At 40.3% G+C, this 17,310-nt stretch overlaps 1 protein-coding gene across 1 annotated transcript in view; it reads right to left on the reverse strand.

The window, feature by feature from the left end:
- The window catches only part of LOC109632089 (NIPA-like protein 2), a 28,533-nt gene extending 13,823 nt beyond the window's left edge, over positions 1-14,710 (reverse strand). The window contains exons 1-3 of the mRNA XM_020091210.2: positions 14,446-14,710; positions 3,532-3,600; positions 2,333-2,501 (exon numbers count right to left, since the gene is read on the reverse strand). Of these exons, the coding sequence (XP_019946769.2) occupies positions 2,333-2,501; positions 3,532-3,600; positions 14,446-14,514 (307 nt within the window). The 5' untranslated portion in view covers positions 14,515-14,710. The remainder of the gene's footprint in view (positions 1-2,332; positions 2,502-3,531; positions 3,601-14,445) is intronic.
- Between the last annotated feature and the right edge of the window lie 2,600 nt (positions 14,711-17,310).

A 17,310-nucleotide genomic window follows, 5' to 3' on the forward strand; every position in this document is an offset into this window, starting at 1 on the left:
TTTAAATTGCTGGAATTACATTTTCATGCATCTGAGAATTATTCAGAAGAAAGGAAATATGTCTTTGGTCAATCTGGTAACCGCTAACAGTGGTCCATCCATTAATCTGGGTGACACAAGATTTAAACAGATTTAAACAAGTGCACAATGCTTTGTTTATGGGTCACAAGTAAAGTAGCATTAAATCAATGTACAGTCCAGACTGTACATATTTAGACAGTTGTGTCTTTTCTGCTCTTCGGCCTCTGCACTACAGCACATTCAATTTGAAATACCATAATGGATATGACATTAAAGTGCCAAGTAGATATAAAGTAATCATAGAAAGAGCTGTGTGGGAGATATAGCCCTTTGAACACTTAGTGGTCAAATGTTAGGTGATTAAAAGTAACAAGAAAGAGACCCATGAAGTCACACAAATCATCATATTCAATGGCTAAATTCTTCAGCAGACCCTTTATATCTCCCCTGGGGTCTGTGGGGTCTCTCTGTCTTCAGTTTCAACTTCACTGAGTATAATGCTGCTCAGTCAGACGGAGATCAGGTGACTGACCTGACCAGTCGAGAATATTCCCTCTCCTCATCCTGAAAGGCTTTTTGGTTGCTTTGAGCATGTTTTCAGGATCCATGTCCTGCTCAACCATAAAATGAGTTCTGATGTATTTGACTGAATTGGTGCTCACGGGATGCTTTTGTTAATCATCAGTAAATACCAGAGCACTTAGCAGTAATACATGTCAGAACCAGCACCATGTCTGACAGATGTGGTGGTGGCTCTGGGTCATAAGCTGTTTGTTATTTCCTCAAAACTTTCCTGTTCCATTCTTTTTGTTTGGTCTGTATTTATATAGCACTTTTGTAGTCATGGTGACCACTCAAAGCACAGTACAGTTTTACATTCACCCAATCACACACACATTCATGCAGTGCATCTATGTGCAGCACTTTTCTCTATGAGAAGGGGCAACAGGAAGACTAGATCGAACCACCGGTTAGAGGACAACCGCTCTAACCCCTGAGCCACAGCCAACCCATGTTTTTATAGAGGTTGATTTAGGTTTTCGACTTTGTTCCAGTTCTTGACCCCATTTATCTATTCGTGTTTTCTTTTGAATGGCAGCCTGCCCTTTCTGTGATTGAGGTTAACCAGTGATTTTCATCATGTGGTGAATACTCAGATTTCTGGTCCTGACATCTTCTCTTGTTGACAAGGAAACATGTTGGCATCCTGAAAGGCATTATGGACTTGCTGTGCAGTCATAAATAGTTTTTTCTTCACAATTGAAGCTATTTCCTGCTCATCCGCAAGATTTGTGCTCCACAGTCTGTCAGGACATTTGACATTTTCTAGTTTTCCTGTGAACACCTGCTTTTATAGATTCTAAAAGAAATCCTGACACCTCCATGTTTTCCTGATGACAGTTTTAAAGGTTCATGGTGTGGTCTGGGCACCTGAAGATCCCAATCAGTCCTGGTGTGTGTGTATATATATATATATATATAATATCTGTCCTGAATGAACTGATAAACAAGTGGTTGTGTCCTGGTTGCTCCCTGAGATCTGGTGACTCAGACCACATTTGGAGGTGGTCTGCATATAGTCACCTTTTTTCCGCTATGACAGCGCAAAGGTGTCTTGGGCCACATATGAAGGACAATCTACTCAGCTGACGCCCTCTGACCTTCTACAGTTTCACAATGAATCATATTTTTTTCAGTGGTCATACATTGATTTGTTTATAACCACAATCACAATATCAACACTGACCACCACATAATGACTGTTGCTTTTCTTAAATTTGTAAAATCTCTCTTCAATACTCTCCTCTCTCTCTCTCACTTGTAACACCAGGTGAAAACAGACAAACTTAACACTGTCCACTTGTGATCAGATTTCTTAGGGACAGATGCTAATACCAGGTCCAGGGCCATGGAAGCATAATGGTACAAAACGGTAGACCCCATGGAAGACGACCAGTTCCTGATGTAGATATGAAGAGTTAATTTATGAGCTAATTAAAACAAACTGATTCATACTTTCAGCTGATTTCTGCTGAGACACTTTGAAACACACAGTATGTACATTGTGTAGATCTCATTCTGCTAAGTTATATTCTCAGATATCCCTCTATATCTATCTTCCCTCTATCTACCTTTTTTATTAGCACACAATGCAAACAAATGGCACAAAGAGAACCATTTATGACAGGATGAGAAGACAAAGAGCAGACCTCACATAGCAACACTGCCTGCCATTCCCCAAGGAAACAACCTTTCGTCTTGCCTTCATGCATGATTAATGTATGAGACAGAAAGGGTAGGACTTACTTACCTATGACAGACACACAGCCCAGTGGGGCTATGAGGGATGCTGGGGCAAAGCCGTAGGCAGCAAAGTTCCCCAGTTCCCCAACACCCATGAGAACCACACCGCACCACCACATCACGGAGGTGTAGTAGGGCTTGGAGCCACGCTGAGACTGACGGACGTGGGCATATTTCTGTCAGACAGAGAGGGAACGGGAGCCAGAGGCATCACTCAGATTAAGTGGATACAATGACTGGGGAGCTGCACATGACAAACTCAAACACACGCCACACATTTGTTAATAATTTATATAGACACTTTCACAATGTTTGACAAAGAATAATCGGTTGAAGAGATAAAACAGGATTCCATGCACCAAAACACCCGCTGCTGATTAGCTGTTCATCTCAGAAGAGCCATGACAACAATTAAGCAAGTAAATGAGGTGGGAAGCTACATGGCAAATGTAATTGTAGGCCTATACTTCATAAATCTTTCCAGTTCTATCTCTCAGTGCTAATGACTTGCTAACGAACATCAGCATTTTCCAGCATTTTATGTGGAGGTTGTCCCGTCGACCTCGGTTTTACACACCCTGCATGCTGCTGCCACAAAAGCAGTTTGCATTGCCTAGACAGAAAGTCATTTAGCTACAGACCTTATTTTGGGTCTTTTGGGGAATTATTGAATTGTGCAGTGGAACAAAAATCCTAGCCTGTCAGCCTGCTAAATGCTACAATGCTTGTGGTTAATGAATTGCACAAATTCACTAAAAGGCTTGGATTGATGATTTAACAGCATGTAGCTCAGAGTATATATACTTCACTTGAAAATAGTCATTATAAACTGTTAGAATAATTAGTATTTTGAAAATATGTTGTCTAAATTTACTGTATAATTGGACAAATATGTTGCTAATCAGTGTTAAATTATATTTTTTCTAAGGCTGAAACATCCATTTCTGTTAGTTTCAATTTAAACAGGCTCTATTATGATGAAATATACAAATGCATTTGTGCTGTGTGCTGTGCAATATATTCTCTGAACATGTGAGTAGATCACACAGTCACAATGCATGTACATTCACTAAAATCATGATGGATGCATACAGAATTTGATAAAGAGAGAGCAAACTGTAGCAGCGCACAGGGAGTCTGTACAGACGTAAAGGGCCAGCTGTGTGCTGAGCGTGTGCTGTACAGCTGGATTCCAGCACTTCATACCTGTATGTTGAGTGAAATGCTGATGAGGAAGTTCCCACATATAGAGATGATGATTCCCAGGAGATAGGTCTGTCAAAACAAACAGTAAACAGAAGGAATATGAAACGATGCGCTACTTGTCACACAACAATTAGAAACACCCCATAATACTCCCTGCAGGTCTTCCCTCCAGCTGTCACTTTCATTACAACTGATAGAACTGCTGCACTGTTGCTCTGTTCAACGGCACCAAAGTGTGTGTGTGTGTGTGTGTGTGTGAGCAGAGGCTCCTATTGTTAATATTACTGTACATATGAGGTAGTATCAAACTCACACACTCACACGCAGTCAATAACAACAGACCCAGGTATTTAACACACATGCAGAAACACAAACACTTGCTCAGCATCTTAACTCTCACGTGATATACGACACCTCACTGATGCAGGTCGGTTCACACCTTTAGACACACAAACACCCGACACAGACTGTGGGCAAGGTTTTTTATAATTGTACAGACTGTACAATATCACACAGCTAAATGCTACAGTCAGCAAGATAAAGGTAAGATAAAGATGGCTGGCAACGTAGCAGGTAAAATGTTTATTATGTTCGTAATCTGAGATTTAGAGAATAAAATCATATCACAAGAAAAACCTTGTACTTTTAAAAGAATAAAGAAAAAGAAAAAGCAGCAAGGACAAACCAATCTCATTATGAAACTATGAAACCCCTTAGAATATGATAATGCAGAAGTACCCAACAATGTTCAGTCGACCACAACCAAACTTTTCCGTGTCCTCAAAGAATAGAAAGCTCTATTCTTCAGAATAGATGCAGTTTCTTTCACAATATTTTCAAAGTGCTGATGGTGATGCTGATGTGCCAAACCCATAACAAAGGTTAACCTAAATTATGACTTTATTCTTGTAAAATTACAACCCATTTCTCATTATATTCAAACTCACAACACTTTTTCATGAAAATCATGACTTCCCCCATAATATTACGACTTCATTCTCAAAGTCTCACATTTCTTTAGCTTCTAATCAATGTATCTATTGCACTTCTGTCCATCCTGGGAGAGGGATTCCTCACGTGTGTCTCTCTTAGGTTGTTTAAGCCCTATGTGACAAATTGTGATTTGAGAATATGGGCTTCACAAATAATAATTTCATAGATTCAACATGGCCCTAATATTTCCTAGAAATACATCACAGTATTTGACAAGTTCGTTTTTTATTCGAAACATGATCCCTTTCCTACTTGGAAAGGGATCAGCCAAATCAGGGGCTGCATAGTCTGGATAAAATGAATGTCTGTACATTTCTTCTATGACAAATGTTGAGACACTTTAGTCTGAATTAATGAAGTAGACCGACTGATCGACGCTGTTGATCCTTGAGTCAGACCACTATCATCATTAAAAATGTATGTGAAGGTCTTGACAAATGATGCATCCAAAAATGCCTTGTAAGAGACTCTCATTATCTAATTTTTTTAAACTTACACTTAATCATGGGCTCCCTCTAATACCAGGAAAAGATAATACGGACATCCATTTGCTTTAAGTGTTTCTAGAATATAGAGCTGCTTCCCTCCATATGCTTGGAAAATTATTGCCAAGAGGAAATTTAATTTCAGGTCATAAACTTACCAGTGGCTGTGGGCGGACAAAGTTTTACAAAGAAATGAAAGTACACAGTGGGGGTGGAAAGTGAATGATGAAAACCTAAAGAAAGAAACTCAATCACTGGAAAACAAGCCAAGCACATACAAGTGTTTATGACTTGAAGGAGAATTATGAGAGCGATGGAGGTTGGAGGGGAAAAGACAGGGGATATACAGAGATGGGAGGTAAAACAGAGGAATGAGAGGCACAGCAAGAAAGAGCAGAGAGCTGGAGGAGCATGATTGAGTACAATATAGTACATTTGAAACAATAGCATAAAGAGAGAGAGACATTTTCTTGTGTACAAATCCGTTAAATCTTTTTTCATTAAGTTACAAACTGTATGGAGGTTTTTTCCTGTCTTTATTGAGAGAGCATGGTATTTCAATTCGAGCACATGACTTGTTGAATTTATGTTCAGATTGTGTATTACTTTTTATCAAAACCCTGCTCTTGCACTAAAATAGCCTGTTTGCACTTAAATTTGCTCTGCTTCTGCTCAAACTGTGGGCATGCACTCAGATATATTGTTGCTCGCAGGGATTCTTCCCCTGTCCTTTTATTCCAGAAAGTCGTTATAGAATAACTGCCAGCACGGGACGCTCGGAAGTAAAGCGAACGTGCCCGCAATAAGGCAGGGATCATATCATTCATTTCATCGGTTGACCAGTGGTCAACACGACACATGGCTTTCTATTGGTTGGGGAATTTTGTGAGGGTTGTTGCACAGAAAAATCTAAGAGCAGAGGAGAAATCTGAGCACAGATGATTCAAGAGCCCGAGTGTGGAGAAGGGCTGAAGCTGGGAGTGCAGGAAATCCTTGTGAGCAACAATATATCTGAGTGCAAGCACACAGTTTGAGCAGAAGCACAGCAAGTACAAGTGCAAACAGGGGCTATTTTAGTGCAAGGGGAGCAATACAACATAATACACAATCTGAACATAAATTCAAGTCATGCGCTCGAACTGAAAGACCACGCTCTTGAATAAAGATAGGAAAAAAAAAAACATAAAACTGTTTTCTCAGTTACATGTGGTTCTCTCTGAGGTTTCTAGTTTGTCCTAACTCTTGCTGAGGGTTAAGGACAGAGGCTGTCAAACCTTGTTAAGCCCTATGAGACAAGTTGTGATTTGAAAATATGGGCTGCACAAGTTAACTGTTATGGATTGGTTGAGAGAGAGAGAGCGTGTGTTGTCAGGTTCAGTCTATTCAGTGAGATAAGGCATATAGGAAGTAGGTTATTGCCAAAAACGTGCATATTGTTGACACTGTGATATAACAGCACAGTTATCAAAACAAACCAGAATGAACGGAGGGTAAATTAACTCCTCCAGACTTCAAGCACAAAAGATGATCACTATAACACAATCCAGATGTCGAATCACTCTGTTGGAGCACATCAGCACTGGAACATCTCTGTCATTATTAAAGTCATTAACTAAAAACCAAAGCTCATTCTATGGGCAAGAAAAAAGACCCTCCTCTGTTTCTTTCATCCCCAGTGTTGAGGAATTTTGTATATCCTCACACATTACTGTGTACGCCACTATATACCATATTATGTATATATAGTGTATATTAAATTATATCTGTACACAGTTAAGAGAAGAGTGCCTGGCTAATTCCACAGGTACTCCCTTCTCTTTCTAAGCAGTACACAAGGTCAGGCTATAGATAAACAGTGCATTGTAGTGTCTACGCTTGGGGACTTTCATATCTAACTCAGATGCCCGAGACAGAGAGGCACCAACTTCAACTCTTTTGCGTATTACACCAGTATCCAATAGGATGTGAACACCTTCATGTAACATAGAGAGTGACAGCAATTCTAACCATTCATGGATGTTCTGTTAGAATGGGTGAGGCAGGTAGAGGAAGATATATGGGGATGCTGTGGGTGACATCTTCAGACTTGGGGGTGACAATAGCTCATGTTGCTCTGTTAGTGTTTGTATATTGTTCCACCTTGATAAAAAATTAAAAGATGTCCCCATGCTGACGGTCTCCTTCTGCCCTGCTTTAGAAACTGTTATTTCTCTGTGTAGTTTTTTCTGTGTCTTTTATGTTTATCTCTATTTCCACTGCCACCTTGTCTTGTTATGTCACCTGATTTCACTAATAATAATAAAAAAAGAATTAAAGTAATGAATTGGATGAAGATTACAAACAGACTTTTATTTTTAGTGGGCTAGGCCAAATATTAATACACATCTAGATTTGTATTCGCTGACAGCTCTGCATCAACATTTGCAATTCCTCAAGATCTCCAAATGCCAAAAGTCAGGGTTCACCAAAGATGTTACAATTTATCCTGAGGGGGACATGAATGTTTTTACAAAATTTCATTCAGTGAATCCATGCTGGATTAGCCAGTCAACATTGGTATTCCTACAATTTTGCCACCACAAAAATGTAAATGAAACAAACATACAGTGATGTGTACAACTTTAAATGAAACCCAGGGTGGGTGGCCAGGATCACACAGCATTGTTTGGTTCAGTGTTAAATTAGACTACCATGACCCACATTTGCATTTTATTTTATTATATATTTAATTAGTGTACAACCTTGACCTGCAACAACGTGTGTGTGTGTGTGTGTGTGTGTGTGTGTGTGTGTGTGTGTGTGTGTGTGTGTGTGTGTGTGTGTGTGTGTCTTTGCAGTCAGAGGGAAGCAGGATTTGGGAGGGGTGGGGAGCAGATGGGAGGCTTGATGATGAGATTCATTGGGGACTGATATTGGATCAAGGTAAAAAAAAAAAAGATGTGTATGTGTGTGGGTGTGCAATGAAAGACTCCATCCTAAAACACTGAAGCAGACAAACAGAGTGTTTATGGCGGGCTAACTGTAAGAGATGACTACACCTCTGTGGTAATTCGTGATCAGACAGACTGCGTCATCCTTCTGGCCAGCCGTGGTCTGTTCTCTAAACAAAGATCAATAGCCTTGTCAAGCTTTACAGGACAGAGTGCAACTGGTCCACTGTTACTGAGCTGAAGAGGAGGCTGCTGGTTAATGCCAAAAGGAGCCAGGGGGCAGAACGAGGTGTGTGAGAGAGATAGGGAGGGAAGAAAACTGTATATCCACAGTACAAGGTGGTGGATGTACAGCCCGTGGAGGGTTAATTCAACAGACTTCAGGAGATGAAGCAATTTTAAGTGTGAGGAAGGATTCATCTCACCCTTTATTGGATTCATTCATCACTTACCAGCAAGTAAATTCAGCCTACTTACAGTATACTATTCTCTTTTTTGGCTTGTTTGTGTGTCGTCTCAGTGTTGGTGAAAAGACAGAGTGTTTGCACCACTTTCAGTGCGGGTGGTCACAGCAGGACCCACCGAGTGAGATGAATCCACTCAAGGGAGTGTGAAAGTGAGAGAGTGAGAGAGAGAGAGAGAGAGAGAGAGAGAGAGAGTTTTCCTGTCACAGGAAAAGCAAACAAAGCAGTCGAGGCGGGTAAGGCCAGTACACTGGGTGTGCCGTTGGCTTGTCAGCTTACTTAGCAAACATTAAACACTTCACACAAGGGAAGCAAGAGACTCCACAACACAAGGCCCCTTGTGTTGCACTGTACTTGTGCGTTTACTATTTTGGATTTCACTTCTGATGTGTTATCAGTTGGTAAAGAGTTCCACAAACTCGACTGAAGAGACTGCAGAACTCATTTGTTCTTGTCTAAATGTTGAATCAAAGGCTGATCTCTAGGTAGAGTCAGTGTTCCTCAGCACTAATTGTTTTGTCTGTATATATACAGCGCTCTTTTAGTCTTGATGATCACTCAAAGTGCTTTACAATACAGATTTGTCATTCTCACACAGTGCATCTATGTGCAGCACATTCTCTATCATAGATCTATCCTACAGGGGCAATTAGGGGGTTCAGTATCTTGCCCAAAGACACTTTGGCAGGCAGAATGGGGGAGATGGGGCTCAAACTACCGACCTTCTGGTTATTGGACGACTCACTCTACCTCCTGAGCCACAACCGCCCTCCATGTATTATCATAAGGAGTAATAATATACATTTTACCGTAGCCACTTATTGATAATGCATGATGAGTGTGTATATGTATATGCTTTGTTGTTTGGTTATATGTTGTTTGTTTTTGTTGTCATTTATGTATACCAGTGTATGATTTGGGAAGAGCATACTGATCATAAAGTGTCATACTTTCTTATTTTACTGGGATTTCTTGGCTATTAAACTTCACCTTACTGTGGCGGGTCATCCTGGTTACAAGACATATTCCACTCGCTGAATCAACAGGGTCAGTTTCTCAGTGGACTGGATCCAGGTGATTGAGAGGTGAAACTAAATTGGCCAGCTTGAGTCACAATTTACACCAGAATTGAAAGATCACAGATACAGGCACCTGACCTCACGTAGCATTACCTCCTTTCCTCAAAAAGAAATGGACATTTAAAAAGCACAGAGACTACTGTGCATAATGAGTAACCTTTGCAACTTCAAGTAGAACTTACTGATGATTCTTATTTACTTAAATGATATCTGACTGCATAACTTTTTGCTTGTAACAGAGTAAATTACAGTATTTCGAAATCAAATAAAGTGCGTAGTTCTTCCATCACCTATCTTTGGCTGATTTTTGAGAGTCGTTTTGGGATAGGCCTCCTATAAACAATCAAAGCTTGCATTTGACTGTATTCTGTGATTGCATGATTGTTCCAGGGCAGCCACATAAAAAAGCTGAAAAGACTCCAGCTTTTTATTATAGCTTTTTTCAAAATGTAATTCATTTGTTACAAAAGAAGGTTTCACAAAATGTCCCGAGAGAACAATTGAGAGCAAAGAGCTGACGGTTTACCTGACAAACGCAGTGAGACAGACTGTGAATAGCACAGTTAGTTTACTTGTTAATGCCACAGCCAGAGTTTAAAGAAATCTGTTAGAATCTGCAAAGCTAATTGGATTCTTTGTACTGGCACTGAAACTGATGGTGAGGGAAATAGGCAACAGATCAATCACAGATCCTGGAGTTCTTTAGTGAGCATTTAAAATTCATGATGATAAGAGAAAGCTTAAATATCAGTATAAACAAACGCGAAAGCTCTTGCAACATACTATGTGCCCTGCGAGAGCACATTCATCATCAAGGCACAATCAACCGTGTCAATTTTGTTGTTTGTTCATTGTTTTGTGGAAGAATTACTGTAGTTTCTTCAATTAAATTGCAGTCAATGTATTGAGTCAATTGGCTAACGTAATGTTAGAGTTAATATCAGTCAATCAATCAAATATTATTTGTATAGCCCATATTCACCGATTACAATTTGTCTCATAGGGCTTAACAAGGTGCGACATCCTCTGTTCTTATCCATCAACAAGAGTAAGGAAAAAATACCCCAAAAAACCCTATTAACAGTCAGGTTCGAGCCATTTCTCAGAGGATTCAATCACTTGATGACAACAAAACTCCAGAACTTAAGCCCAACTACAAACAAAGTGGACATTTCCAGCATCAATCAATTTAAACAACGGAAGTGAAAAACAAAAACTTGAATGGTCCTGATAGCTGACCGGGAGACTGACAACACTAATCCTCCTCCTCATCACTATAGGACACACTGACCACCAGACAGACGGACCGACAGTGAGGCCCTTTGTGTCCACTGACAATGGGGTTTTGTCCCTCCCTGGGATGTGCTAATCTCAGGATGAAGCCCTTCAGTTTCTGTTCAGGGTTGGTGGTTACAGAAGACACAAGGAGTGTCAGCACAGACAGAGATGGAGGAAAAAGATAGACGAAGGAGGAAACCAGGATAGACAGAATAAATAAATCACAATTTGCCCTCAACGACTGAGGAAAAAAAAACGCAGACACCTGAGAGAGAGCTGCAAGCAAGAGATCCCTCTACTAGGATGGACAGAAGTGCAAAAAATGCTGCTTGTAAAATAGCACATTGACAAAATAACAAAATTCATGGAAAAGAAAGTGTCTAACATAAACGGAGAGATGTATCATGAAGAGCATACCTTGTCATTCTCAGTCTCACAAGTAGTAAGGTTAAGAAGGGAAAGAGCAATGCTACCATGATCGGAAAATGATTTATTGCCAGAGGGGCAAGATCGTACATAGCAAATGATATGTCCAAATCCCCATGAAACTTATACCGTCTCTTGTATGTGACATCTCAGAACTTGTGATGGCACTTTGAGTGTCAGCGAAGATATTTCTTCAGTCTGCTGGGTAGGATAAATCCCTGTAACTAGATGTTAACTGTGGAAAACAGTTCCTCTGGACTTAAAGGTTCAGTGTCTTAGACTTAGGTGAAAGGGATGCATTGGCAGAAATTTAATAAAAAATAATCCCAGTGATGTTTTCCCTAGTGTGTTTCATCTAAATTTTACAAATTGTTTTTTTCTTTACGCTAGAATGGGTCCTTTATATTTAACTAGTTTATATTTACATCAGGAGCGGGTCCTCTCTACAGAGGCCGCCATTTTTTTTACAGTCGTCTAAACTAGACAAACTAAATACCATTTGAGTTTCTATGACAATGATTTAATAATTGGAAGGGGAGGGTGAGGTGAGGGGTATTCAGCTGCAACATGCAACTTCACCACTAGATGTCACTAAATTGTACACACTAAACCTTTAATTGCTGAATCATCAAATGACCTGACTGACCCAGCATAAGCTTTAGGCCCCCCTGCTATTATGAAAAAGATGAAATATAATATAGTATAGCAGTATGATACAATGGCTTAGTTTGTTGCAGAAGTATTTCTGCTCAACAGTTATTTTTAGCTGTACAGTCTCCCGTCACCCACCTCCTTCACCTCTTTTGGAAACAACAAATTCTGCACTAATAGAAGTAGCAGAACAGTGTGCTACAAAACTGATAAAGGCAGATGTGGGGAAGCTTTTTACAATAAAATGCTATTCACGTTTTTATATAATCCTTTGTGGTTCATACTAAATTAGTGAACATATATAACACCTATTGAAGGCAGTGGCTGGTATTGCTTCTCTTTGGCGTCTGATGATCTGTCAGATAATAGTGATCATGATACTACCCACAGCTGGTTTTGGCCAAAACAACAGTCCTCCCCTTTGGTAGTACCACACATGACTTGATCAGTGTTACCTTTATCCAAGCACATTCGTTCATGCAACTCATCCAGACTAGCTGCATGTTTTCAGTTGTAATAATGAGATCTGCCTATGTCGTCGTTATCGTCAACACAAACTAGCCACACTGGCTTCTCTTTAACATCAAAAAATGTGTTTGTTCTTGAAGGTCCTGAAGGATATGTTCATCTATTATTTTCTACTAGTGCAGTGCCCGTTCTAAATCTGGCTGTTGATATGGGCAGTGTGCTTGGCCTGTGGTGAAGCTGATTGCAATGTTTTTTCTGAAACTGTAAAAACTGACCTGCAGAAATTTAGCTATGATAAATAAAGGACGGCTGCTATACGCAAACTTCAGTGAAGCTTGATTCACAACAACCGGACCGGAGGAAAACTTGACTTGCCATTGTTGTGAATGAGCTGTTGTCATGTCACTGATATCTTGATGAGTCCCAGTTGCCTCTGCTACAGAGCACGTTTATTCATATTTTATAAATATTGAACATAACACATTGCCCTTAACAGCACACATTATTTGCGTGAAGCCAAAAGGAGGAACGGCTCTTGAAGTAAGCATTCCACATACAGACAGTGATTTCTGGAAATAGTTCATTCTTATGTCACAGAAGTATTTGCAGTAACAAGAGTTTTTTTGGATTGGAATGTTATATTTTCAGGAATTGTCTGGGTGGCCAAATCAAATTATAGCCAGGAGGCAGGGGAGGTTCAGATTTTAAGATAATGTTCACAGGGTTAACTAAACAGATTTATGGTGTGAGCATGAACTACAACCCCCACAGCTTGAATCACACACAAGAGCTCTACATGTAATTCTTCATCTGACTCTTCCTTTATTTCCTGTCATCATCAACTGTTTGTATACTTCAGCAAAACCAGCTACATAAAGGTAACTGGGCAACTAATGGGATAAGTAAAAACATGTCACACCCATGCAAACATTGATAGTCAGTAAAGTGTAAGACAGGCAGATATTGTCTGCCTGATGTCGGGACGTTCTCTGAGATGGTAGCTTTGTACAGAGGGGGAGCTGGGACCATCAGCCAGCTGTTCAGTACTCTTACAGTAGATCTATTCTCTAACAGCCCACCCATGGGCCATTACTCATTACTCACGCCTCTCATTCGTCCTCTGTAGTCTCTCTCTCTCTCTGTGCCTCTGCTCGTAATGCCACTTAGACAAAACATGGCAGAAAGGGAGAATCACTGACAGGGGGAAGATATGCATGAGGAGAATGTGCCAATGTATAACAGTAGGAGGGCAGAGGAGTAACACAAACAGAGCAGCAGAGTACTGAAAGCACACACACTCAGGGGGAGAGACTTTACATTACCATGCACACAGTCTGCACACTCAGCCTCAGAAAGTACAGTTTGCAAAGTTTTAAGTTTAGAATAAATATTTTTTTTTAAACTTACAACACAGGGATTTAGCCATATTCACTTTTAGACAACAGTCCTGACAGGTGCTAACAACAGTAGATCTCTGCTTGCCTGGCTCCCTCATCCACTCATGAGTGCTCATTACCCAAAAAGCTTTGGAGGCTGCAGGTTATGTTTTGCATTACAAGATGATTTTAAGAGACTAAATGAATCTTGTTTTGGACAGCAGAGTTTAACATCCAGCTCTAAATGAAGCTCAGGGGGAGAAGTTCCAAGTTTAGAGAGAAAACAAGAAAAGAAAATGTTCCACATCTCTCTGCAGAGTTTAACTGCTGCAGTGAAGCTCAACAGCTATAACATGACAAGTTGAGTGAGCAAGGGAACTACCAAATAGACCTGCCCTGACATGTTTTCATTTAAATATTGTATTCTTCTTATTATTATTGTTGTTATTATTATTATTATTATTATTATTATATTAATTCATAACCCTCTTGTGATTGGATACGTGTGTGTATATAATTCTGCATATGCATGCATGTATATGTTTATTTAAATATCTCCTTATACATACTGCACAACTACATCCTCGTGAGCCACTCTGCTTTCCTCATATTATTCCATCTTAATTGAAAGAAGTACATCTACATCTGACCTTAAAATAAATAACGAGGTAGTGTTTTGTTTTCTCCCTGAGACAACACTTGTCTCTTCTCTCTGGGAGCGAACCTCGATGATCAGATGTGAAACTTTTCCAAAACAAACTTACCCGCAGAGGGTTTTCCAGGATCTCTGCCCGGAGAGCGGAGGTCAGATCAGGAGAGCTTGTATTCGCCATGTTTTCCTCTGTCGAGCAATAAGTGAAGTAGTTTTGTTCTATGACGAAACTCCTACTCTCTGCTCACATCTCTGTCCGCTGTCTCCCACCTCCTCCCACCCTGCATCGCTCGACCTGTCGCCCGAGAGGAAACTCAGGAGCCACAAGTTCCTCAGATGTGTCGCATGTAGCAGCAGAGTTTGTGATGCCTTCAAATGTACTCGGGAGAATTGACTTTCAATTGAGGAAGTTGTGTAGCAGGGGTCCCCCAAAGTCCAGACACGTGATATTGTTTTTGTATCTTGTGCGAACAAGATTTTAACTGAACCAGACCATTTACTAAACATGAATATCCGTTTACAACGACTTCAGATGCAGTTGCAGCCACCACAAGGTCATTATTATCTAATGCACACCACATATAAAAAAATAACACTTTGGTTTGCACACCTGCAAGACTATGTTGGACACGAATTAATCCATTGTTAAAATACCAATGGCCTTTAATGATACTTTTCAATAAACTATATCAGCACACACTGTAGGTAGGCATACTTCGTTTCAGTTCCCGCTTTGTATATAACTACTGGCGATGAACTCCTCGGATGTACGACGTCACGGAGTGTCCATGAACGTTTCATATGAGGAGCGGTGCCATTCCGTCGCGGGTCTAAAGCGCGCACATGGTGCACGTGCAGGGCAGCTGTTTTACTCTGAAGAATTATTTCCTTTAACGATGAGTTATTGTCGTGTTATGATTTATTATATTGCTTTTATCGATTTTTTAATTTTTAATAATGGATTTCACTTCTGTTGTGGTTTTTCTTTGACTAATATTTAATGTCATTGGATAGATGTTATTTCACTGATGTTGCGTTCTAAACTGGACTGTATTGTCTATTCTACTGTCTTCACGCTCTGTTTTGTGCTTTGGAAAATAAGTGCCAATAAAGTGAAGTGGCTGCAAAGTAAATAAACTGCAGTCATATCATGAGGATCATTTTCACACATGTTGTGCTTCCTGCACGTGAACTCTGTTTCAAGGTCCTTGAAGTAGCCACGTGGACACAAGATTTACAGTGTTTGTGATGAAATGAAAAGAGGACTTAATTTTCTGCTTGGCAGTATTTGTGATCCTCCTGGGTCTTAAGCCTTCAAATCAAATCAAATCAAATTTTATTTGTATAGCCCAAATTCACAAAACACATTTTGCCTGAGAGGGCTTTACAATCTGTACAGGTAGTGACACCCTCTCAAGCCTTGAATGCAATAAAATGTGATGAGTGTAAACCCTAAAGCCATTTTATCCAATAGAAAGTGTCTCTCTAATGTTTTGAACTTATATCACTGAGCACTATTGTGGAGTATGTGTGGGTGTATAGACTAGATCATGGAGAAGATCAATTCTATCATTAAAACAAGATGAAGGTAAATAAATAAATACATTTTAAACTTTTGGTGGTACCTAAGGAGACTCTGGAATACTGGACTCAGGACTCAGGACCTAAGTCTGGGGGACAACTTCCTGGATGGCTGGACAACACATCTGATTTCAAAGAGTCACGTGGTGTCCCACTTGTTGGATTGTTCTTAATATACAGACAACAGGTGTTTGATGAGGACGAATCGTCATCATCACAGCTTTTGGAAAATTCATGAGCAGCTGAGAGGGAGCTGAAAAATGGATATCCTAACAAGCGATGACAAATAAGGTCGGCCACATCAGGAGGACACTCTCTGATCTCCAGTCAGAACGGGTCCAGCTGCGGGTACGTCCCCGGTCAAAAGGATGAAGTGAGACACATTGCTGCGTTGTCTTTCATGGGATTTCACTGATCCGGCTTCCTGTCTGTGAATAGATGAATGATGAATGCTTGTTTGTTCTGTTGTGCTCAGCACAAACAAAATCATTTCATGCAGATGGAGCTGCTGCTTTCTTTGAGAATACAAAGCTCAAATATGAATATTCATTATTTCCTGACTGATATAATCCTACACTCAACAATCATATATGTTGGTATGAGGGCTATTATACATTTGGGAAATATTACCACATTACTATAATTCATATTCAAAAGCTAATGTCAAATGGATTAATATAGACATCAAACATTTCAGATTTAACTTACAGTGTACTGGGTGATTGGTGGGGTCATTATATACCCTGCACACAAAAATTAAGGGAACTTAATTGTCACATTATTACACAAAGTCAGGTAAACTTCAGGGATATTAATCTGTCCATTTTGGAAGCACAAGTGATAGTGAATCAGTTTCACCTGCTTTGTTGCAAATGAAATTTCAATGGAGAGGCAGAGCAAGACAACATCTGTGCTGGCCAGAGACAGCTGCTCTCTCTTTATCCTTCCTGACTGACTCTTCTCTAGTTTTATGTTCTACTAGTGGTCTTGTAACTACTGGTAGCATGAGGCGGTACCTGCAGCCCAAGTAGGTTGCACAGGTAGTCCAGCTCCTCCAAGATGGCACATGTGGCAGAAGGTTTGCTGTGTCTCCCAGCACAGTCTCAAGAGCATGGAGGAGATAGCAGAAGGGCTGTGTCTTTACAGGAGGAGAGCTGGACAGGGCTGTAGAAGGGCTTCTACCCAGCAGCAGCAGCAGCAGCAAGCAGCAGCAAGCAGGATCTTCCTATCCAAGGAGGAATAGGAGGAGCACTGCCAGAGCCCTACAAAGTGATCTCCAGCAGGTAACTGGTGTGCATGTTTCTGACCAAACTGTCAGAAACAGACTCCATGAGGGTGGCATGAGGGCCGTCCTCTAGTGGGACCTTTAAATGGTAAATGGTTGTATTTATATAGC

Source organism: Paralichthys olivaceus, chromosome 13 (assembly GCF_024713975.1).
Source record: "Paralichthys olivaceus isolate ysfri-2021 chromosome 13, ASM2471397v2, whole genome shotgun sequence".
NCBI lineage: Eukaryota > Metazoa > Chordata > Actinopteri > Pleuronectiformes > Paralichthyidae > Paralichthys > Paralichthys olivaceus.